Source organism: Astyanax mexicanus, chromosome 17 (assembly GCF_023375975.1).
Source record: "Astyanax mexicanus isolate ESR-SI-001 chromosome 17, AstMex3_surface, whole genome shotgun sequence".
In the NCBI taxonomy this organism is placed as follows: Eukaryota; Metazoa; Chordata; class Actinopteri; order Characiformes; family Acestrorhamphidae; genus Astyanax; species Astyanax mexicanus.
Window position 1 is genome coordinate 33,014,693 of NC_064424.1, and position 24,533 is coordinate 33,039,225.

General features: G+C 41.4%; 1 protein-coding gene across 7 annotated transcripts in view; it reads left to right on the plus strand.

Annotated features, from left to right (window-relative positions):
• The window catches only part of znf462 (zinc finger protein 462), a 108,414-nt gene that overhangs the window by 45,463 nt on the left and 38,418 nt on the right, over positions 1-24,533 (plus strand). For 6 of the 7 annotated variants that reach the window (XM_007230616.4, XM_015607579.3, XM_007230612.4 and 3 more), the window contains exons 2-4: positions 14,524-14,777; positions 15,070-20,435; positions 21,132-21,269. In XM_007230616.4, the coding sequence (XP_007230678.3) occupies positions 14,555-14,777; positions 15,070-20,435; positions 21,132-21,269 (5,727 nt within the window). In that variant the 5' untranslated portion in view covers positions 14,524-14,554. The remainder of the gene's footprint in view (positions 1-14,523; positions 14,778-15,069; positions 20,436-21,131; positions 21,270-24,533) is intronic. The other variant, XM_007230617.4, reaches the window with a different exon arrangement.

Below are 24,533 nucleotides of genomic sequence, written 5' to 3' on the forward strand. Positions count from 1 at the left end.
ACGTCAGGAACTTCCTTTTGCTCACCGCTTGAAATTTGTGGAGCAGGACGGCGATAAAGAGATAGCGAGGTTCAGGCAGGCTCTTCAGAGGCTGGGCAGCTTTCTGCAGGAGAGCAGGTATCAGGCGTGTGCCGCCGCTGATCCGCCGCCCGGCTTTGAGTGAAGGCAGAGCTGGTCCTGGGGCCTGTTCAGGATAAATCACAGAGAACGTGCTTCTAATTATATCAAGAATGTAAGCTATGGTGTGTGGAAGGAAGATGGCTCAGTTGGAAAAGAACCTGGCTTGTGACGAAGCAAAGTGCGTGCCTCTCTGCGTGATTACCGTGCTAAATCTGTGTTTTCGCAGTCTGTCACGACTGGGTTTCCTCAAGAAACATAATAATGTGAGGTGATGAGTTGCTGAGAGGGGCTAGAAAAGCTGTTTGTGGACAAACCACTTCCATCCCAGCGTTACCCATTTTCAAAACAGAGATTCCTTAAGAGTTTGTGACCTGGAAGGATTGGAAAAAAAAAACTTTAATAGTGCAAGGAATGGTGCCACACAAGTTTTTACTGAGCTGTGCCTTTGAGCAAAGAAGAACTACGCCCCCTGCAAGCAGTAGTTCCCAACCCAGGTCCTGGAATGACCCCCTGCCCTAGATGTTTTAGAGGTTTTCTGTAGGAATGCACCAAAATGAACATTTTTGGATAAAAATGAAGAATATTTAGCAGATTTTGCCACTTTTTTCACCATTGCATACATAAATAAATACACTATATTGCCAAAGGTATTGGCTCACCCACTTCTGTGGTGGCCATTTTGTGGTGACAAACATTAGTAAAAGAATGGGTCACTCTCAGGAGCTCAGAAAATTTCCACCTGTTCAACTGTAAACCCATCGTAAAAGTTCCTCATTACTAAATATTCCACAGTCAACTGTCAGTGTTATTATAACACAGGGGAAGTGACTGGGAACTCAAGCAACTCACTCTGTCAACGTAAAAAAAAATGCAGCGATGCAAAAAAATGCAAAATAGATGAGGTCAGATGTCAGAGGTCACCATTTTTCTACTGAATCAATCGTTACAGACCTCCAAACTTCATGTGGCCTTCAGATTAGCTCAGTAACAGTAGAGAGTAGAGAGACTCATGGAAACGGAGACTCATGGATGGAGTATTTCCATCCAAATGCATGGCAGGTGAGTGAATACATTTAGCAATATAGTGTAGCCTAATACCTTAATTTTTTGAGCTTGTAAAGAAATGTGAACTCCTTCTTTGATTCATTGCAGCCATTAGCTAAAAGCAAAAAAGTTATAAAAGTTCAATTTTATTTCTCAAGGTATCTGAACACTTATGTACCATAGATTTGAGAGTGTGATGAACCATTAACCTTTCCATGGGTTGTAAATGACAGTATGTAAATAATCACTAAATGTTAACTCAGGTGACGGTGGCTTAGTTGTAAGGTGTTATCTTGTGAGTGTGGCCGAACACTGGCCAGTGTGCTCATGGCAAGGTGATGTCAACTATGGAAGTTCGAGTGTGGCCTGATAGTGGGTACCAAATGATGGGACATTCTTTCATGATGTATAGTGAGATGGTTCATGATTCTGATGGCAGTGTAATATTTAACATATGACTTAAGAACACAAATGGAACAGTATTTCCAAGTGGTGTTGCAAAACATGCTGTTGTTGTGATGTTTGGTGGTTGCTCTTTTATCCCAGATGGTTGGTAGATTTTTCTGAAGGGGTCTGTAGAAAAATTGGGTCTCTGACTAAGGAACCCCCTTTAAAACATCTAACATACATACCCCATATTGCCAAAAGTTGGTAGGAGCTGCTTAGCCATGGAAACCCATTCTTGAGCTAATCTGAAGCCACGTGAAGTTTGGGGGTCTGTAATGATTGACTCTGCAGAAAGATGGTGAGTTGCATTTGTTCTCAGTCATTTCCCCTTTCTTATACCGCGTAAGACAAACCAAATTATAAGGTTCACTATACAACACTAGTAAGGAACAAGGGTGTTGCTATGTTTCCCTTCTTGTTCAACAGGTCTCGCCTCTAGGTGGCGAGTAAGCTTGGATTTCCAGATTTCCTGCTGTGTGCAGCAGCATTAGTGGCTAACCGCTAGCGCTAGCTGCAGTTAGCGGCTAATGCCGGCCAGCAGCTCTACACTCAAGAACCCTAAGTGTTCCAGGTAGGCCAGAGCGACATAAGCTAGCGGTTTGTTCCACGTAGCTTGTTTTAACACGTTTGTCTGGTCGTAGGACACAGAAAATGACCAAATGCTTCCAGTAAAAAGAGACGGTCTGTAAATACTTTAAAGCATGAAGGTCAACTTTGCAAGAGGCTGTAACAGCTCTGCCCAAGATCATCAGCATCAAAGGGTCTGAAGAAACTGGCATTCATGGGGATTGAACAAGGTCAGACAGGCCACAAGTTCTTTCCAGTCACAAGCCTGCAGCACCAGCGATTAACTGCCCCTGAAACCCAAGCCCTGCTTAAAGCTCCTACAAGTACAGATTGAGATGTTTCTGCGTCGACATCAGAACAGACGGAGTGAAAGTTGGCTGAACTGCAGAAGGACTGTATAGCTGAAGAACAGCACTGACAAAAGTAGGGATGGGATAAAATACAAGTGCATCATTTCAGTAATTCAGCTCAAAATGTGAAATCCTATGTTATATAGATGTATTAAACACAGAGTGATATATGTCTTTTATTGTTGATTATGGCTTACAGACAATAAAAACCCAAAGTCAATGATTTAGAAAATGAGAATATTATGTAAGATCACTTAGTACTTTTGGCAGTGTGGGCAGTGTGCCAAATCCTGCTGGAAAATGAAATCCCTAAATCAGTAAATTTTGCATTTTGTTTTTGTTTTGGTCCACCGTGAAAATCATACAGCACTTCATGCTTCCCTCTGCTGACAACTTTTATGGAAATGCAGATTGCTGCAGTTGCTTGTTGTTCTACAGTAAAACTACAGGAGCAAACACTGTGGGTAGACGTAGGCAATAACGGGGTAAATGTTGTGGTAAATGTTCTTGTCATATCAACAATAAACTTTTTATATAGCATATTGATGATATCTTCAATGCCCAAAGAACACTGACCACCTATAAATTGCATTGCAGAGAGTGCAATTAATCCAGTTTAATTGAATGAAGGACAAGACAGTTAATATCATCACTGTCCATTGAAAAACAAGTATCTCTATTTTTTTCTCGATTTTTAGTTTACTACATAATTTAAACAGACAAAGTATTTCTTACCCTATGCCAAAATTTCTTAATGAACGGACCAATAAAAACTCTTCAAAATTACCTGAAATATATGTATTTTTTTTTTCCATTGACTTCCATTGAAAGTTTAGAAGGTTTTTTCTCTCTCCTGTAAAGTTGCTGTTTTGGAGATACTTGTTTTTCATTGGACAGTGACGATATACAGTACCAGTAAAAGGTTTGGACACACCTTTTTATATATGTTTTTATTATTTGTATTTTTTTTTCTACATTGTAATGAATACCGAAGCCATCCAGACTATGAAGCAACATATAAAGAATCACGTCGTAACTTAAAAGTGTTAAACAAACCTGTAATACAGTGATTCTAATGAGCTAATCCTGTACAACAGTGGTAGGTCTTGGTCTTCCTTTTCTTAGGGTGGTCCTGATGAGAGCCCGTTTCATCAGTTTCACAATGTGTTTGATGGTCTTTGAACTGCACTTCAAAGTTTTTCAGATTGATGGATTGACTTTTTTTCTTTACTTAGTTGAGCAGTAGTGAGTCAATATGTAATGCAATAATATGGATTCACTGTATACCAACTCTACCTCTTCACAACTTTTCAACTGATGCTCTCAAACACATTATTAAGAGGCAAGAAATTCAAGTCATTAACTCTTGATAAGTTCAGCACAGCTGTTAACTGAAAGCCTAAAATTCAAGGTGTCTCTACCTCATAAAGCTGACTGAGAAAATCCAGCCAAGATGTGCAAAACTGTCATCTAAGCAAGAGGTGCTACTTTGAAGAATCTAAAATATAAAACCTATTTTGGTTTGTTTTACGCTTTTTTATGTTCTTTAGAACGTAAAACATGTAATAATCTTGATGTTTTAGTGCTGTCAGTTCTGTGTTGTCAGTTCTGGATTAGCTGAGCTCAGTGAGAGGGCTGTCCAGTCTATCCCTCACATGGCCTTCACCGTCTAGAGCGTTCCATGGCCACATGTAAGACCATGACTCACACGCTCGACCCCTCCGGGGGCCTTTAGCCCACCGAGAGCAGAGTAAGCGTTAGTTACAGAGTCATCCGTTTGTGTCACTGATTGCTGCGTCAAATCAGGCGGCTGCACAGAGCGTGCAGGAGGAAGGAGCAGAGGTCAGGTTGAGCTTTAGCTGCTTCCTGATCTTCTCACTCCAACTTTCTCCAGATGCATTCTTCATCAGTACTGTGATACAAAATGTAATTAAATTCTTTTCAAGACTGTAGGAAAAATCTCGGTGATGTCAGAAAAATGCCCAGAGTTTCTTGGTATTTGGTGTTTATGTGGTATTCTTTATTGTTGTAGTTTCTGTGGTATCCAATGTTTCTGTGGTATCCAGGGTTTCTGAGGCATCCAGTGTTTCTGTGGTACCGAGTGTTTCTTTGATACCTAGGGGTTCTGTGGAGTTCAGGGTTCCTGAGGTATCCAGGGTTTCTGTGGTATCCAATGTTTCTGTGGTATCCAGGGTGTCTGAGGCATTCAGTGTTTCTGTGATACCCAGGGTTTTTGTGGTGTCCTGTGTTTCTGTGATACCTAGGGTTTCTGTGGTACCCAGTGTTTCTTTGTTGTCTGGGGTTTCTGTGGTATTCAGGGTTTTAGTGGTTTTTGTGGGTTCTGTGGAATTCAGGGTTCCTGAGGTATCCAGGATTTCTGTGGTATTTAGTGTTTCTGAGATATTCAGTGTTTTTGTGGTATCATGGGTTTATGTGGTATTCAGTGTGTCTCTGGTATTCTATGTTTCTGTGGTACCCAGGTTTCTGTGGTAAACTGTGTTTCCTTGATACCCAGGGTTTCTGTTGTATAAATGGTTCATAAGGTACCTATTGTTTATGTGGTATTAAAGGTGTCCGTGGTATCCACTGTTTCTCTGGTATTCTAAGTTTTTCTTTGTGGTATCCAGTGTTTCTGTGGTATCCAGGGTTATTGTGGTATCAATAGTTCATGTGGTATCTAGTGTTTCTCTGGTATTGGTACCCAGGTTTCTGTGGTATTCAGGGGTCTTGTGATGTCCTGTGTTTTTTTGGTACCAAGGGTTTCAGTGGTATCCAGGGTTTCTTGGTATTTGATGTTTATGTGATATATTGTATTTTTGTGGTATCTGTGGTATCCAGTGTTTCTGTGGTATTCTATTTTTCTGTGGTACCCAGGGTTTCTGAGGTATCACAGGTTTATGTGGTACCCAGAGTTTCTGTGGTATCAAGGGTTCATGTGGTATCCAGTGTTTCTCTGGTATTCTATTTTTTCTGTGGTACTCAGGGTTTCTGTGGTGTCACAGGTTCATGTGGTATCACGTGTTTTTGCGGTACCTAGGGTTTCTGTGGTATCAAGAGTCCATGTTGTATCCAATGTTTCTCTGATAGTTTGTATGGTGCCCAGGGTTTCTGTGGTACACAGTGTTTCTGTGGTACCTAGGGTTTCTGTGGTACCTAGGGTTTCTGTATCCAAGGTTTCTGGAGTATCCAGGGTTTCTTGGTATTTGGTGTTTATGTGATATTCTGAATATTTGTGGTATCTGTGGTATCAAGTGTTTCTGTGGTATCCAGTGTTTCTCTGTAGTTCTAAGTTTGTATGGTACCCAGGGTTCCTGTGAAATACGGTGTTTCTGTGGTACCCGGGGTTTCTGAGGTATCAAAGATGATTTCTGTGATTTTCTATGTTTCTGTGGTACTCATATTGAAGCTACAAGGCTAATGTAGCTCAAAAGTAATGTGAGCTTACATCTCACTAATTAGCACTGGAGCTACCATGCTAATAAGAAAGCTTATAATAACCCACTAGTTATCACTTAAACTTTGGGGTTAATATACAGTAGTTAACACATTTTTGGAAGTATTACCCACCAATTAATACTTGATATATTACACCTCTGTAGCCCATTCACACAAATTGTCACTGATTCTGCTGTGCTAATGTAGTTAACAAGTAATGGAAGAATATACCCCACCAATTAGCGCTGGAGCTACGTATGGGGCTTGTGTAGCTAACGTGTGATGGAGGCTTACTGTATTTCCCAGCAGTTAGCATGGCAGCTACGAGGCTAAATTCACTGAACAACATGTGTGGAGTAAATTAATTTAGTGAGTAAATGTTGAGAAGTGGTGGAAATGGTCTTTTGTATGCGTAGTAAGGAGTTTGAGTTGGTGTTTGTTTCTTGTTGGAGGTCTGAGAGGTGATTAAACGTGTCTGTTGAAACACATCATGACGACTGTGGATCTCCAGCCAGATAATATAATCCCCCCCACCCACTCACTCACTCACACACACACACACACACACACACACACACACACATCCCTCCTCCCATCCCCCCGAGCTGCACGAGATGGTGGACCAACGGTTAAGGACAAAACCTCTGTACTTCTAATCAGCTTAATGCTGGCTTACTGAAAGGCCCTGTGTGGAGGAGCAGCTGCTGCGCTCCCTCTCTCCCTCTTTCACTCTCTCCCTCTCTTACTCTATCACTCTCTCTCTCCCCCTCTCTCTCCCTCTCTCGCCCGCCGGCTCGCTCTGCCGGGGCAGTTTGAGTAGAGGGTGTGACTGCTGGCAGCGCAGGGCAATGCGGAGAGACCGGTTGGTGATTAACAAACGTCAGTAGACTTTGGAATCCAGGGAGCCCAGTCAGATGTATGTGTGTGTGTGCGTGTGTGTGTGTGTGCGTGTGTGTGTGTGTGTGTGTGTGCGTGTGTGTGTGTGTGTGTGTGTGTGTGTGCGTGTGTGTGTGTGTGTGTGTGTGTGTGTGTGTGCGTGTGTGTGTGTGTGTGTGTGTGTGTGCGTGTGTGTGTGTGTGTGTGTGTGTGTGCGCACAGAAAGGTCTCCCAGGTGGCCAGGCCAGGCTGGCATGCTCCCCACTCCCCATCAACCCCCCCCAAACAACTCTCTCTCTTTCTTTTTCCCTCTCTTTCTTCTCACTCTGGTTCTCCAGCATTCATTCTCCACTCATCCATCTTCTCCACTTTTACTCTTCTTCTCTCTCATATCTTCTTTTCTTTCTCTAATTCTTGGCCTGCTCTCTCTTTTTTCCACCTGAGCTCTCTCACTCTTTCTCCACATCTTCTTTCCACGTACTTGTCTTTCTGTTTTCTACATTTTTCGCTTCTTCTTTTTCTTTATCTTTCTCCATGTCATCTCTTTCTCTCTCACTGTCTTTCTCTCTCTTTCTTCTCACTCTAGATCTCCACCATTCATTCTCCACTCATCCATCTTCTCTACTTTTCCTTTTCTCTTTTATTTTCTTTTCTTTCTGTAATTCCTGGCCTGCTCTTTTTTCCCACCTGAGCTCTCTCATTCTTTCTCCACATCTTCTTTCCACGTACTTGTCTTTCTGTTTTCTAAATTTTTCGCTTCTTCTTTTTCTTTTTCTTTCTCCACATCATCTTCTCTCTCTCTTTCTCTGTATACATCTCTCTTCTTCAATTCTTCTTTTTGTATTTCTTTATACCGTCTTTTCTTCTTTTTCCATTTTATTTTCTGCATTTGTTATTTCTCTCTCTCTCTCTCTCTCTCTCTCTCTCTCTCTCTCTCTCTTTCTTCTCACTCTGGATCTACACCATTCATTCTCCTCTCATCCATCTTCTCTTTTCTCTCTCTCATCTTCGTTTCCTTCCCTAATTTTTGACTTGCTCTCTCTTTTTTCCACCTAAGCTCTCTCTTTCTTTCTTCACATCTTCTCTCCACGTACTTGTCTTTCTGTTTTCTTAATTCAGTTTTTTGCTTCTTCTTTTTCTCTATCTTTCTCCACGTCATCTTCTCTCGCTCTTTCTCCACCTACATCTCTTTTTTTCACTTTTACTTATGTATATTTTTATTATAGTTTTTTTCTTCTTTTACCATCTAATTTTCTCTATTTGTTCTCTCTCTTCATCTCTTTTTTCTTCTCACTGTAGATCTCCACTATCTATTCTCCTCTCATCCATCCATCTCTTCCCTTTTCTATCTCTCTCATCTCTTTCTTTCTTTCTTTCTTTCTTTCTCTAATTCTTGGCTTGCTCTCTCTTCTTTCGTTCTCCTCTCCCTTATTCTTGCTCCACATGTTTTCTTTATTCGGGTTTTCTCTTCATCTCTCTGCACATCATCTTCTCCCTTTTTTTTCTTTCTATTCATCGCACTTCTTCACTTCTTCTCTCTGTATTTTTATTACCCTTTTTTATTTTCTCTAATTGTTTTAGAGTTGTGTGTAAAGAAGGGGATGTTCAGGTGTGATTTGTGTTTTTAGACCCTCTATTACAGAGATGCTGCAGTTCAGCCCCCACCAGACTGTGTGTGTGTGTGTGTATGTGTGTGTGTGTGTGTGTGTGTGTGTGTGTGTGTGTGTGTGTGTGTGTGTGTGTGTGTGCGTGTGTGTGTTTACAGTGGGCTGTGTGTGAAGGTCCAGGTGGTGGGTTCATGTTGTTATTTATGCAGGTGGCTTTTAAGACGGCTGCTTCTCAATGACCTGCTCAGACAGGTGCATGGTGAGCTTCTCATAGTTGCCAATAATAACAAATAATCAATAATTATTTTTCAATAGTAGTTAGCATATGACTGTAGGGTAAGGATTTTCAGGTGTTGGTTTCCCTCCACACAGTGTTAAAAACAGATGTATGAATGTGTGGGTGGATGTTTTTAATTAAGCATCTTCAACAGCAGACACAGCTCCTCTTGTTTGAAAGCAGGTGGATATAAGTTATATGAAGCTCCACAACACTCCCATCCAATCAGCTGTCTCCCTTAATCCTGCCTCTATCTAAACATAGTACACTTCTGTAATATTTTAAACTGTAAGGCGCTCTTAAAATCCTTTAATTTTCCCAAAAAATCATCAGTTCGCCTTATAATTTGGTGCTGGAGCATTGTTAGCATTAGTCGCTAAGCGCTAGCTCCTTTTGTCGTTCAGAGGTGAGTATAGCCTGCTGCTAACCCCAGCTAGCACTACTGGAGCAGCATTAGCATTAGCCGCTATCCATGCTAGTTAAATGCTAGCTCTTTTGCTGTTCAAATGTGAGTATATTAGACTGTAGTCTGTGCATTTACAGTGTTAAAAAAAGCTACATGGTACAGACCAATAGCTAATATCACCCTGGCTTACTGGAGCTCTCAGGGTTTCTCAGTGTAGAGCTGCTGGGCAACATTTATGCCCCACTAGCGATGTAGTTAGCAGCTAATGCTAATGCTGCTGCACCCAGCCTTAGTGGAAATCTGGAAATCTAAGCTTACTGTAAATAAATGGAAGTGCTTTACTCACCCAAATAAACCGTTTTAAGGAGAGGAATCTGTTAACTTAACATCAAGCACTCGTTTGACTTTAAAAGAAAAAAAAATATGGTACCACTTTAAAATAAGACTACCCTTATAAAGGGTTTATAAATGGTTTACACTTACAGTTTATTAATGGTTACTAATTAGGTTGTAAATGCCTTAAAAATTATTAATAATCAGTTATAACACATACGTAGAAAGGGCAACAATATAGATGGTTGTTGGTTTACTATTTTAACAACAGGTCGTTGTTGCCTAAGTATGTGTTATAACTGATTATTAATGATTAAGGCAACAATGACCTGTTGTTAAAATAGTGAACCCACAACCATCTATATTGTTGCCCTTTCTACGTATGTGTTATAACTGATTCTTAATGGTTTTTAAGGCATTTACAACCTAACTAGTAACCATTAATAAACTAATTGTAAACCATTTACAAACCCTTTTATAGAGGTAGTCTTATTATATATATATTGTAAATATATATTTTTTAAGAATTTTTATTTTTAGTTTTGCTTAGTTTACTTAGGTGCCCCCAGCAGCGAGACCTGCAGAATTAGAAGGAAAACATGGTGACTCCCCTGTTCCTTACTAGTGTCACATAATACGCCTTGTATTCCGCTGTGTGTATGAAAATAAGACTACAAATTGATAGTGTGCTTTATAATCTGGTGCGCCTTATAGTGTGAAACATATGGTATATAAAGTGAACAGTATAGCATGTATTATACAGTATATTTCACACAAATTGTAATGCATTCATTAATGCAGCTCTTTAATTGCAAATATATCAGTGAGGCAGGAGTTAAGGTTTCGACTGGTCACGTTTATCACTGCATGTGGATCAGGGTGGAGTCTCTTGCCGGGCCGTAACCCGACCCTGGGAGACAATGAGTGGAGCGGGCCTCTTTCAGATGCTGGTGGGGATTGTTCAGAATGAAGGTCTAGCCTTACGCTTGGAGAGGCCTGAGGTGATTGGCTGTGTGTGAGGAAGCTCATGTGTCTCTGTGCTCACCTAGAAGGAATTTAAACCATTCAGGGTTCTCACTGGTGCTGTTTCTCGCTACCTGGTTTTAGCAAAAGACTGGAAGTGTGGTCTGAGAGGACTCTTATTATGAAAAAAAATGCATTTAATTTGACTGAAATAAAGAAGTATGAATCGGTATATTGGTCAAGTTCCGGTTACTCAGTCCAGACAGTCCACTCTATATAAAAAAGTCTTAAGGATGCACAGGATATATTTGGCAACCCAAAAAAATCAGTCCGAAATAATATAAATAATATAAAATGTAATAATAATAATATGATATATAATTCATATATTCATATATTGTGTAATATTTTGTGGGACAAAGTAAACCCAATATTAATCAAGGCCTTTATTTAAAGCCGTAGTGTTTTATATTATATGCACTCCTAACAGTACAGAAACTCGCAAACCTATAATAAAATGAAAAAAAAAATAATGATAATTTTTAAAAATACTGTGATATATTGTGTTACAATCAGAATAAAAAAAAATACTGTAATATGCATTTTTGGCCCAGCACTAGTTTCTTTTCTTTTTCAGTAAAACCCCTTTCTACCCATCCATCACCAGCCCAAAATCATTGCTACTCCCAAAATAAATAAATCATATACCACAGATTATTAAAGCTTTCATACTCCAGTTATAAACCTTTTAAAAATAGTCTGACTCACTCACCAACTCACCAACCAATAAGCTCATTGTAGCAGTAATGCTAGAGTCTTTACTGCCTAAAACTGATTTATATAAGTATATTTTCTACTGTTTTTTACTGAAGAAAATTGCAGAAATTGGATGTGAATAGGCTCTACCTGAACTGGCTATGGCTTGGCTTGGCCTTCAGTCGTGCAACACTGCAAATGACACTCCTTTCAAAGAAGGTCTATCAGTAGTATCCAAGTAGAGGTTGCTGAGGCTATACCAGGTGGATGCTAGGGTTTTTTGAGGTGCGCACATCCGTGGGTGGGTGGGGGGGGGGGGGTCTGAATGCCTCTTTTGGTTTGGTTCGCTCGGTAAAATCCAAGGCGTGTGTTTCCTGTGGGCTTGTTTGTAGCAGCTTCAAAGCCTTGGCTTGCGTTCACGTGAACGGACCTTCTGCACTCGTATCCTTGTCTCCACGTCCCTGACTGAGTTACGCTACTGTTTATCGGCGGGAGCGGCGGAGCAGCCAGAGCTTAATGAGTCGGTTCGCCTCGGACTAAGACCGGCGTTTATTTTGTAGGAAGAGCAACCGAGTGTTTTGTTTGTTTTACCGGATTTCAAGGCCGTCCGAGGAGCGATGAACACCTACTTACCGCTAAACCGGTGTAATGTTCACTGACATCGGCATCTTTCCTGCTTTCTTGGTGGAACTTTGTTAGAACACCCCCCAGCCCCCCCCCCCCCCACCCCCCCCTCCACCACCCCAATCTTTGCTCTGATGTATTATCCTGCCAAGGCTGACGGATTACACAGAACTATGCAGATTTCAAAAGAGCCAGCGCCTGCAGCGTCCCTCTGACTTTCAGTCCGCACAAAAACGTTTGCGTCCTTGCCTCCCAGAAGCTGCAAGATGACCCTCTCACAATTGAAGACAGCGTATCAGCTGCTTTTACTGAATGTGTTTTTACTAAAAAGATATTTTAGTCCAGCATGCGTACGAAATGGCTACTTTACAAGGGAAGAAAACTCCTTTGAATGAAAGTTTGAATGGAAGTCGATGTAAAGAGCTTTTATTCCCAGTCATTATGCACTACTTCTATTGGTGCATTTATCGTGAAATTCAACATACGTATCTGTCAGACTCACATTGTGTCAAAAAAGTGAAAAAGGAAGACTAGAATGTATTTGACGTTTATAACAGGTAAACATAAACATAGAACTGCAACACGTTCTAAAACAGGAGCTAGTGACTATGTCCAAATGAAGCTAAAGTACATTGATCATTATGCATTGATCTGTGGGATATGTGCTATGTGCGTTATAAATATAATTATATAATCTCCTGCCCTGCATGTGGATATAATTTCTCTGGATGTCTTTTAACTTAGTCTCTTCTCTGTTCACATGGACAATTCTAGTCAGATTCCACTGGTCACACTCACTGCACTGTCCACTGTGGGTGGTAATGTCTTTTATGATGTATTCCCAGTACACACTTGATGTGTGGTGAAGAAATATTCAAACTACAAACGTATACAAAAATATTATGTCCCATTCATCTGGCATCCACTACCAGGCCTCGCGCCTACTGGCCAAGGTTCAAATTCACTCACAAGATAGCACCTCACAACTTACACATATATTCTACGCCGTCCCTTGGAGTAACATCTACTTTTAATATCTACTATAAGTTTTAGGATAAATGGACCGATTGGTGCTTCAAAATGGCCTTGAAAATGTATAAATGTTTATACAGTTCTGTGAAAAATATTTGCCCCTCACAGATTTTTTTTGTTTTTGCTTTTTTGTCATACTTCCATTTTTCAGATTATTAAACAAACTTTAATGTCAGACAAGGATAACCTGAGTAAATACAAAAAAGGGTGATTAATTACATTTTTTGGAAACCTAAATGAAATTTCACTACTCATAACCAGGCCTGATTACTGCCAGACCTGTAGAATCAAGTAAATCATTTAAATAGAACCTTTTTGACAACATGAAGCAGATAAAATATCTCAAAAAGCAGCACATTATGCTGTGATCTGAATAAAGAAGTCATTGACATCTATCAGTCTGGAAATGGTTCCAAAGCCATTTCTCACAGCGAATCACAGAGAGAAAAACATGAAACACTGGTGAACCTTCCCAGGAGTATTCCAAAAGGGCATGGACAACTCATCCAGGAGGTCAGAAAAGAAACTCAGAACAACATTAATAGAACTGCAGACCTTATTTGCCTTGGTTAAGGTCAGTGTTAGCGATGACTGTTGACCAAAAAGAACACAAAAATCACATTTTTACACTAAACATCCTGCCAACAAACAAAAAAGCAAAATTAAAAGAAATCTGTAGGGGGCAAATATCTTTTTCACAGTATTGTGTATATAGTGTTTAGCTTGTGCTTAAAAGCTCAGGAGCAAACCGTGAAGCAGATAAATGATCCTGTTAAGTCTGTTGAGTATTAAGTATTAAAATAAGATAGTAGAAGAAAAAATAATGCAAAAAAATATGCATTGATGTTCACACAGAGTGAGAGAGTAATTTAATCTTCATTGTTGGGATGAATTAAGCACTATTACCGACAAGTGATTTCACACCTTTGAATATCAGTGTATACTGTATATAGAAAGCCTAATTTATAAAGATTCTTAATGCAGATTCTAAAGCTGACTGCATTGTATACTGAAACACTCAGTTCTACAGCAAGAGGTCGTCCTCAAATAGGAGATTCGCAGGCGATATGAGTCTGTGCAGAAAATGGCAGACGTCCATATTTTAATGAAAAAATATTGATCTCAACGACAAGAAGAGATAGCTGTAATCAGACTTCGTTAGGCCGATAATAGGTCTTTGTTGCTGGACGTTGATTAGTTCTGCCGCTGGGTGCTCTCGGGGCATGAGGCATAATTATGCCACCTCCAAAGTGCTGGTCCCGTAATCCTTCATGTTTGCATGGCAACCTCGGGGGCCCAGAACAGCGCTCATCCCTCTCCGGATTCGCTCAATCTTATTTCAGAGGGGCTTGATGCAATCTGACGGAATTGTCTGATGTAAATACGGAGACACACTGGTGTTCTCCAGCTGCGGCTTATCCCAAGGTAATAAAAAAATGGAACAAATCAGCCCATAATCCCTCCTCAACTATTGTTCTTGGAACAGGCCGTCCGTTCACCAAAAAGAAAAAAAAGAGAGAGATCCTTCCTCAATTCTTTTGTGCCGCATGTTGTCAGAATTCAAGCCTGTGTTTTCTTGAAGTGCAGTGTGTAATTTTGGCTTGTATTGTCCTTAGAATTCAGTGTGTTTTTGGATTTGTTTTCTAAATCTATGTTTCTTTTCTCTCTCTTTCTTTCTCTCTTCAGCTTTCCCTGATTTTCCAGGGAGGCCTTAGCAATGGAGGTGCTACAATGCGACGGCTGCGATTTCCGCGCAGACTCCTACGATGAGCTGAAGGCGCACATACAGGATGTCCACACTGCCTTCTTGCAGCCCACGGAGGTTGGGAATGGGTCACCGCAGCAGTCAAGGTCCAACTCCTTAAATTCCCTCAGTCACACAGAGGAAGATGAGGAGGACCTAACCAATAACGAATATGAGTTGCCACACAAGGAAGCAGGTGCCTTTTAATGGTGTCTGTGCTTCATGCATGTCTCATAAAATCAATGTTTGCTTGTAAACCATCTAATGACCTCATCATGACTCTTTTTATGTTTGTTTTTAATGATGTCATTATGCAGGACGCAATGGCAAATTAAATTGCTTTAGAATAGAGAACATTTGTCATAACATGGCCTATTACAGCACCCGTATCTAAAGATTGTTGGAGCAGTTTCTGCCCCAAGCAAGTTAAAATGATGAATGGCTATGGCAAGAAACATAAATATTGCTCTTCTCTGTTTACGTTTCAGGTCTCAACTCCTTTGATTCAGACTCGGGGCACTTGTCAAGTTCAAACCAAACAATATACAACCAGTCCAGCAAGGCGACAAACCCATTTTTCCAGTGCAAGTCTTGTGTTCGCTACTTTAGATCAAAGTCCCTCCTCAACGAGCACACTAGAAAGGTTCATGGCACAGGGGGAGCGTTTCCAAACGATGGCAACTCACTCAATGCTTCCAAGCTGTCTGCCTTCAATGCTACGATGCACGATGGTGTGGAAAAGGTGTACTCGTGTCAGTATTGCACATACAAGTCTCCTCGTCGAGCCAGAATACTGAAGCACCAGAGGATGTACCACAAAGACAATTTTCTGGGACATTCAGATTCTCCAGTTGAAGCCGAAGCAGAGTTAGGAACTCTAGACATGGACTCTGATGCCTTGTCTTCGGAGGAACAGTGTGAAGAGTCTCCAGATGTTCTCATAGAACGCAGCATTCTGGAATCCATGATCAAACCTCAGACAAGAGACGGCTTCAGCTGCGAGTGGTGTGGCTTTCACACGTTGCAAAGGCAACGATTATGTGACCACATGATAAAGAAGCATCGAAACATGGTAAAGATCATGGCATCGCTACAAAAGCCCAAAGCGGAAGGAAGTGCAGGATCCTCCAAATCTGCTTCTCCCTTATCACCAAGGAGCACTCCAATGTCCAACTTAATGTTAAATGACCTGAGCGGAAATGAAGGATCCTTAACAAATATCTCATCTTTGAAAGGGACAACATCTTTGAAGTCCACAGCAGGGCTGTCAAATTTCCAGTATTCCCAGCTCACAATGAAAGTACCCAACAGCACAGGCTCTTCCATACTGTCGGAAAGGTCTACATTTGCAACTTCTGACATATCAAACTCTGCAATAGACATAGATTCCAGCCTTCTCAATGATTCACATAGCAGCTCTGATGGTGAACTCTGTGACATGGATGATCCCAATAACACTGAACCATTGTCAGCTGAAAATTCAGCTAAGCTGCTTCTGTCAGAAGAGGATAATAAGTTGCTGGAGACTAAAGGGATTCCAATCAGAAGACATCTGAATAGGTTTCAGTGCCCCTTCTGCTCCTTCTTAACCACACATCGCAGAAGCATCTCTCGCCATATAGAGAACATCCACTTATCTGGCAAAACAACATTGTACAAGTGTGACGAGTGTCCGTTTCTTTGCACCAGTCCTGTAAAGCTTACCACACACAAGCAATGCCATGGTGGCTCTTCTTCTGAATGGGACACCATGGACCTAACCAATGAATGTGCAGATGACCAAAATGAAGACTCTGTAAATGGAGGAAATGGCAGCTCTAAAATGAACGGCAAGAGGTCCTCTGCTGTAGATCAGCAAAATTCCCATCACTGCGCACTCTGTAACTTTTCCACAACAACGCTAAAAGGCTTACGCGTCCACCAGCAACACAAGCATTCGTACTGTGATGAGATTCAAGCCCCAAGTCAGGAGGGCTCATCAAATGAGCAGCAGGATTCTGAGTCTGAATCATACAGCTCATTAAACTTTGTGCAAAAAACTCAAACATCAATACTTGGATATTCATCCAGAAAGCACCTTATTGGAAAGACAGCCAGGAAGTCTATCAACGACTTGCCTCTGGATCTGTCGCCGGTCAAGAAACGAACAAGAATCGACGAAATTGCAAATAACCTTCAAAGTAAAATCAACCAGAGTCAACAGCATGAAGATGTTATAAACCTTGAGGAGATGGACGATGAAGAAGAAGAAGCTGAAAATCACATTGATGAGAAAAGGGAACGAGAGAATTCTGAAATTCTAAGTCAGCGCTTCACCTACAACACACAGCATCTGTACATTAGGAAATCTGGTGGAGCTCAGGCGGAGCGGGGTGTTGCCAAAAGGAAACGTAGCTTGCAGCCTAATTTAGGTTCAAGAAACATTCCTATCCCAGTTACTGTCTCTGACGATGAGGACAACAATTTCAGTGCCTCCATAGAGTCTAAAGATATCCAAGATCAAAGCAGTCTAGACGGCAGAGAGGCATTTAGCGAGAATGCTGACTACATGGAGGAAGCTGGGGTTCTTTTCTATTGCAAACACTGTGAGTACCAGAACAAGTCGGCCCGCAGTGTCAGCACCCATTACCAGCGAATGCATCCCTATATTAAGTTTAGCTTTAGATACATTCTTGATCCTGAGGATCAGAGCGCCGTCTTCCGTTGTCTAGAGTGTTTCATAGAATACAACAACTTCAATGACTTACACCAGCACTACATGGATCACCATCCGGAAGCTAGCAATGTTCTCAACTTTAACCAGCCGGATTTGGTGTACACATGTCGTTTCTGTTCGTATACCAGCCCAAATGTTAGAAGCCTGATGCCTCACTACCAAAGAATGCACCCTTCCGTGAAAATCAACAATGCCATGATTTTCTCAAGCTACGTGGTTGATCAGCCACAAAAGGGAACGGCAGAGTCGCAAACACTGAGAGAAATTTTGAATTCTGGTCCCAAGAGCTTCACAAGTTCTGCATCAAGGTCTTCATCAAGTCCTTCCCTGAAAAACCTGTGCAAGACGCCTGACTCAACTGTGGACTCTGAAGCCTATAGGGAAACTCTCGATGGCAACGTTGTAGTTTATGACTGTGACATGTGCTCCTTCGCAAGCCCCAACATGCACTCTGTGTTGGTTCACTATCAGAAAAAGCACCCTGAGCAGAAGGCCTCATACTTCCGCATACAGAAAACGATGCGAGTCATATCGGTGGAAAGAACGCAGCCACCGACCAACCAAGCATGTAACCTGGTTAGTACGCCGAAGTCCTCCAATGTTGTTTTGCCCTTGGCTGTAGATGAGGAGGTTTTCTACTGCAAACACTGTGTTTACAACAATCGCTCTGTGGTTGGTGTTCTTGTCCATTACCAAAAGCGGCACCCGGAAATCAAGGTGACAGCGAAGTACATAAAGCATGCCCCTCCCACACCAGGGTTAATGAAGCTTATGGAAGAGTTGCAAATTGCACCTCCTAAACAGTTCATGAAGCAGTTCAGCAGCAATTCAATGGATGGATCAAGCAATTCACACTCCAAAGGAGCAGCAGACAAAGGGGAGGGAGAGATGCTGTTTTTCTGTCAGCACTGCGACTACGGGAACCGTACTGTGAAAGGTGTGTTGATCCATTATCAGAAGAAGCACCGAGATGTGAAGGCCAATGCCGATTTGGTTCGAAGACATACTGCCGTGGTTCGCAGTCAAAGGGAAAGGGCGCAAATGAACCAAACAGGAACCTCCACGTCCACTGCGACTTCAGCAACTGACACAGAAAAGCCAAGAGCACTTCGATCTTTAAAGTGCAGGCACTGTGCCTACACATCTCCCTATGTGTATGCCTTGAAAAAGCATCTGAAGAAGGATCATCCTACTGTGAAGGCCACGGCCATGACCATTCTACACTGGGCTTATCAAGATGGTATCTTGGAAGCTGGTTATCACTGTGAGTGGTGCATCTATTCCCATGCCGAACCCAACGGGCTGCTCATGCATTACCAAAGACGACACCCAGAACACAATGTTGATTACGCATACATGGCCAGCAAGTTGTGGGCTGGCCCTGATACTTCCATCTCCAGGCAAGCGGGGAACTCTGATACAAAGCATTATCAATGCAGAGATTGTGCCTTTGAGGCTTGTTCCATCTGGGACATTACAAATCATTACCAAGCTGTTCATCCGTGGGCTATCAAAGGAGATGAGTCCGTTCTCCTTGACATCATCAAAGGAAACCAGGCTGCAGAAAAGCTGCTACCCCAGTTGGGAAAGGGAAATGTCTCAATGTCCAGCCCATTCAATAGCCACCAGTCTGATGAGGGAACTGTAGAGATTAGCAGGTCTGTGGCTGAACGCCAGCCAATCTTTTCCTTTTCAACGTCCTCCGCTATATCAAACAATCCCTACCAATGCACTGTGTGTCTATCTGAGTACAACAGCCTTCATGGTCTTTTGACGCATTATGGCAAGAAACATCCAGGCATGAAAGTGAAGGCTGCAGACTTTGCACAGGAAGCAGACATCAACCCCAGCTCGGTTTACAAGTGCAGACACTGTCCGTATGTGAACTCTCGCATCCATGGGGTTCTTACCCATTACCAGAAACGGCATCCCCTTGTCAAAGTCACGGCTGAAGACTTCGCCAATGATATAGAACAGGTGAAAGATGTAACAGCGGAGGGAGATGAGCGGGCTAAGAGCCAGAGGCAAGGATACGGTGCTTACAGGTGCAAGATGTGCCCGTACACTCATGGAACACTTGAAAAACTGAAGATACATTATGAGAAATATCACAACCAGTCAGCCTCGGACATGTTCACACCAGCGAACGTGCATTGCCTGGTAAACAAAGAGGACTCTGTTGCCGAATGCAGTGCGGCCAGCGTGCCGGAAGTCCCTGAGGTCTGCGACTTTGACCTCACTCTGTCAGAGCTAGCAAAAGGAGAGAAGCATGCCGTGTTCAAATGTCAGCTTTGCAAATACTTCTGCTCTACCAGGAAAGGCATTGCCCGACACTACCGCATCAAGCACAACAATGTACGAGCTCAACCCGAGGGCAAAAACAACGTATTTAAATGCGCTCTTTGCTCCTACACCAACCCTATCCGCAAAGGTCTGGCTGCTCACTACCAGAAACGCCACGACATCGATGCTTACTACACTCACTGCCTGGCCGCATCTAAGACTATAGGAGAGAAGCCCACTAAAGTAATGGTGCCTTTGGCCTCAGAAGAAGATGGACCGCCGATGAGTGATGAGCTGAGGGAGGCAGTGGACCGAAGGAAGTGCTCGATGTGCTCTTTTCAGGCATTCAGCAGGAAAAGCATCGTCTCACACTACATCAAACGCCATCCAGGAGTCTTTCCTAAAAGGCAACACTCAAGCAAACTTGGACGCTACTTCACTGTGATTTACCCCAAGGAGCCAGAGAAATCGCCCGTCAACGAGGACGTTGAACTTGTAGAGGTGAAATCGGAAGCCGATCAGGAGAATGACTCGGAGTGGTTGCCATTCAAGTGTCTAAAGTGTTTCAAGCTTTCTTTTAATGCTGCAGACCTGCTGGTTAGACATTACAATGACTATCATGACAGAGAGTTGAAGCGGGATTTCGTCACCATACCGAGCCTGGTGGAGGACGGCACCGAGCTTTACCAGTGTGTTCACTGTGAAATCAAGTTCCTGACCCTTCCTGAGCTCAGCACCCACCTAACAGACCACAATTCAGAATTCCAGAAGAAAGTGACACGGCAGGAACGGAGGAAGCAGCTCCAGTGTAAGCAGAAGTCTACCGGGCCAAGTGAGATGAAAACAGAGAACAAGGTGAGTTCTGTTTATTTTTATGCACACATTTTATTTCACATGTTTTTACAAGATATTGACTGACTGCAATTACTTGAGTATCCTGTTGTTATACAATTTGAAAGCTGACAGCTTATGATGGACAAAAAATGAATTTCCAGGTCTCAGAAGGATCTAAATCTGTCTAATTTTCCTCAAAATAAAAACCATGTTTAAAAGATTTAATAATGAATCTTACGTGCCAATTTAACATGCATCTGGACCTATGGAAGCAGATGCTCTGGGCTTTTTTTTATTTATTTATTTATTTATTTACTTTTACAAATACATTCCAGAGCAGAAAGTGCTCATAGGCAGGGCTAAATGTAAAATATAAAAAAAAATTAATTGAACTGTAATAGCTTTCTCTAAATGGTCTGACATTTATGTCATTCGCAAAGCCTTTGTAAGGCGGTTAAGTGGACAATCTCAGTGATTGCACTTGCATTTAGCATTCATTAGTTATCAAAGGCTTTTGATGACCCAATTATAAGTAATATTGAAGTGACTGCATTTCTTACCTCTCCATTTGCTTTGAAAAGCAGCTACACCCAGGAGATAACAATGGAGATAGAAATGCGATAATGGTGTTCTCAGCTTAGCAGCACTTGATTTGCAACTCTGTGCTAAATTCGTACCAATCAAGACCACATTGTTTCCTCATTGTCTTTTTTATAGATTGATGGCCAGACTGATAGAGCTCCTATTGGCTACAGATGCAACTTCTGCGTGGAGATGCACCAAACACTCCGAGCCATCTGCAACCATCTGAGGAAGCACGTCCAGTACGGGGAAGTTAAAGAGGGTCATGTGAAGGTAATATAATCTTGTAGCTCTAAACAAGTTAGACTGAACCTCCTGCAGAGCTTTTATGACTCGAGTGGTCCAGGGGAACGAGACGCTGTCACTACGATCTGAGGATTGCTGGTTCAAATCCAGGATCATGCTGATTTACCATCAGTGGCTAGAGACTTAGAGAGCACAATTGGTCATGATCTTTTAAGGGTTGATTGATGACTTTTCCTCCCAACATCACTCCAGTGTGTGATGTTGGTTAGCACAGGTGTCTTGTAGGCTGTTGTATCAGGTGCATTACCAGTGGTGGGTGAGTAATTGGCCTTCCTTCCAAATTGGGTAAAAATGCCTTGAAAATAGCCTAACTTGAAGAGCAACATCGGCTGCCTTTTAACCATGCTTCCCTTCTCTTGCTATTTTTGGGTTCTGGAGAAAGAGCGCTGATCATTGTGACATAATCATGGGTGGGTCCTTTTTTTTTACAGAAAGATACTGCCCAAGCAATATAACATAAGCTACAGTCCTCCAGGACTGCTGTTAGCTACTGCTGCTTTGGCTTTGCCGCTTTGGGTTTCCCAAGCACTTCCACATTTATAGGGCCTTTTTTTAGAAATCTATAGGCAATCTGTCACCCGTGCACTGTGCAGCTTGATTTAGGGCAAAAGCAGGTAATTTAAGGGAACAGCAATGTTATTTTATGAAGTATTCTGTTTATTATCTAGTAAAAGTTGGGTTTGTGCACTGCTGCATGTTCTTATGTGCGTTCCTGCATTGCTAAGATAGCTAGGAACGTCTGACTGTTGACTGTTTTCTAGACTTTTTTCAGTCAGTTGCACACCTTTGTCCTAAACACACCTCACTTCGAGACCCCCACGCCCACCGGCATAGATATATTCACTAGTTAAATGACACAGGTGCAAGGCGTAAAAAAAAAACTTTTCTTGGGGTGTAAGTTAGTAATGAGCATAGCGACACTTTGCCAAAGGTGTGAGATAGGGCCCAGAGTCTTCTAGTTTTTTTAGGCTTAATTATTGTCACTTTGAATTACTGTATGTGATGGATGGAGCCACTTGTCCTAAATGTGCACAGTAAATAAAACTGGGCCACATTTTGGGTTTCTCCTTTTTTTTCCTTCCACAAAAACAGTATGTAACTCCTCTTCGCTTCCTAGTCGTTGTTTCACACGCCTCAGACTTTAACGCTCTTTACATAACCGCCTGCATCCATCACCACAGGCAGCAGTGGGGATAGCCACCACCGTTCCAGGCCCGATCTGTCCCGGGGGGTTTTCTCCAGGGTGCTCTCTTTATCCTGCTTTAATGCAATAGCAGTGTGTCATAAACTCCATTCAGAGGCCATTCCAGCCCCGATGCGCTCAGCCTCCACCTCGAGTGTCTCCGGCTCTTATTTGGATGGTTAAACGGCTGCGATTCAGCCACACTTTCAATTAAGAGCGAGTCCTCTGGGGTCTTACAAAAGGACCAAGGATATAGAGAGAGCGTGATATTACATCAGCTGTGCTAGTTTGTGTGTGTGTGTGTGTGCAAGAGCACTTGCAGCATGATTACAAGAGAAAACCTTGAACTTGCAGTGAAGTTCATCTCCGCGATCAGATTTAAATTTTCAGATTTTTGTGGCCTTGTCCTTTGGGTCCTGTTTACACACCGCAGGCTTGAATCAATGGATCGTATTCATTTCTATAGCTGTGTTTTTTTTTTCTTCAACATCTGTGAAAAGATTCCAGTGCAGCTGGTGTTCAACCTCGAGATCAAGCCGAGCAGCTTTTCATTTGAGGGTTTTATTTTAAAATCATTCACCAAACAGAGAAAAAAGTTGCCTTTCATCACCTTGGAATTAATATTCTGTTATATCTTTCACTCAGTTTAGAAAAACCCATGAAAGCGGCTGTTTTAATCATCGCACTCCTCTTTTTGCATTTTCAAATCTGAGCGTAATAAAGCCTAATAGACTTCTTAGATAATTAGCAGATCCTAAATACACTCATTTTAAATTTGGAGGTACTGAATTAGTAGTTGCTGATTATTAGAAGGTCATTAATACAGCATTTTATTATTTGGATGTACTGAATTAGTAGTTACTGATTATAAGAAAATCATAAATACAGCAATTTTAAATTTGGAGGTTCTGAATTAGTATTTACTGATTATAAGAAGACCATAAATACAGTCATTTTAAATTTGGAGGTTTGGAATTAGTCATTTCTAATTATTAAAAGGTCACAAATACAGTCATTTTAAATTTGGAGGTTGTAAATTAGTAGTTACTGATTATTAGAAGACCATAAATACAGTAATTTTAAATTAGGAGGTATTGAATTAGTAGTTACTGATTATTAGAAGGTCATTAATACAGCAATTTTTAATTTGGATGTACTGAATTAGTATTTACTGATTATAAGAAGATCATAAATACAGTAATTTTTAATTTGGATGTACTGAATTAGTATTTACTGATTATTAGAAAATCATAAATACAGTCATTTTAAATTTGGCGGTATTGGATTAGTAGTCCCTAATTATAGGAAGGTCATAAATATAGTAATTTTAAATTTGGAGGAACTAAATTAGTAATTACTGATTACTAGAAGGTCATAAATAATAAATAGATTATGAATATTTAGCACATGCTGAATAATTAATACATTTTGAATCATTATTATGTACTAAATAATAAGTAGGAAATAAATAATAAGAAGATATTAGGATGCATTAAATGATTTTATGTGGCTGAAACCAAACGAATTGAAACGTGATGAAAGGCTGAATACTGAACATGATTTATAGGAGATTTATGTTTATTTACAGTAAGCTTAGATTTCCAATATTTGTCTAAGGGTGAGTTTTCAGTGAAGTTTCTCCAGCACTAAGGCTGTGTGCAGCAGCATTAGCATTAGCCGCTAATGGCAGCAGTAGCGAGACATAAATGCTGCCCGATATTGCTAGACTGAGGAACTTTGAGTGTTTCAGTAACCCAGGATGCTATCAGCTAGCAGTTCCTCCCACATAGCTTGTTTTATCACTTCAAACACTCAGACTACAGTCCAATATACTTGCCTCTGAACGTCAAAAGAGCTAGCGCTGCGGTTAGCGGCTAATGCTAATGCTTATAATGCTGTACATCAGCTTATTTATCCCAGTAAATAATGACTGTATATCAATCAATCAATTAATATGTACTGAATAGTAGCTGTTGGAAAATTCAGAAATAAGGCTGGGGTTCCTCTCAGTAAAAGGCCTGCAGTTTCTACCACTCCTACAGTTCAGT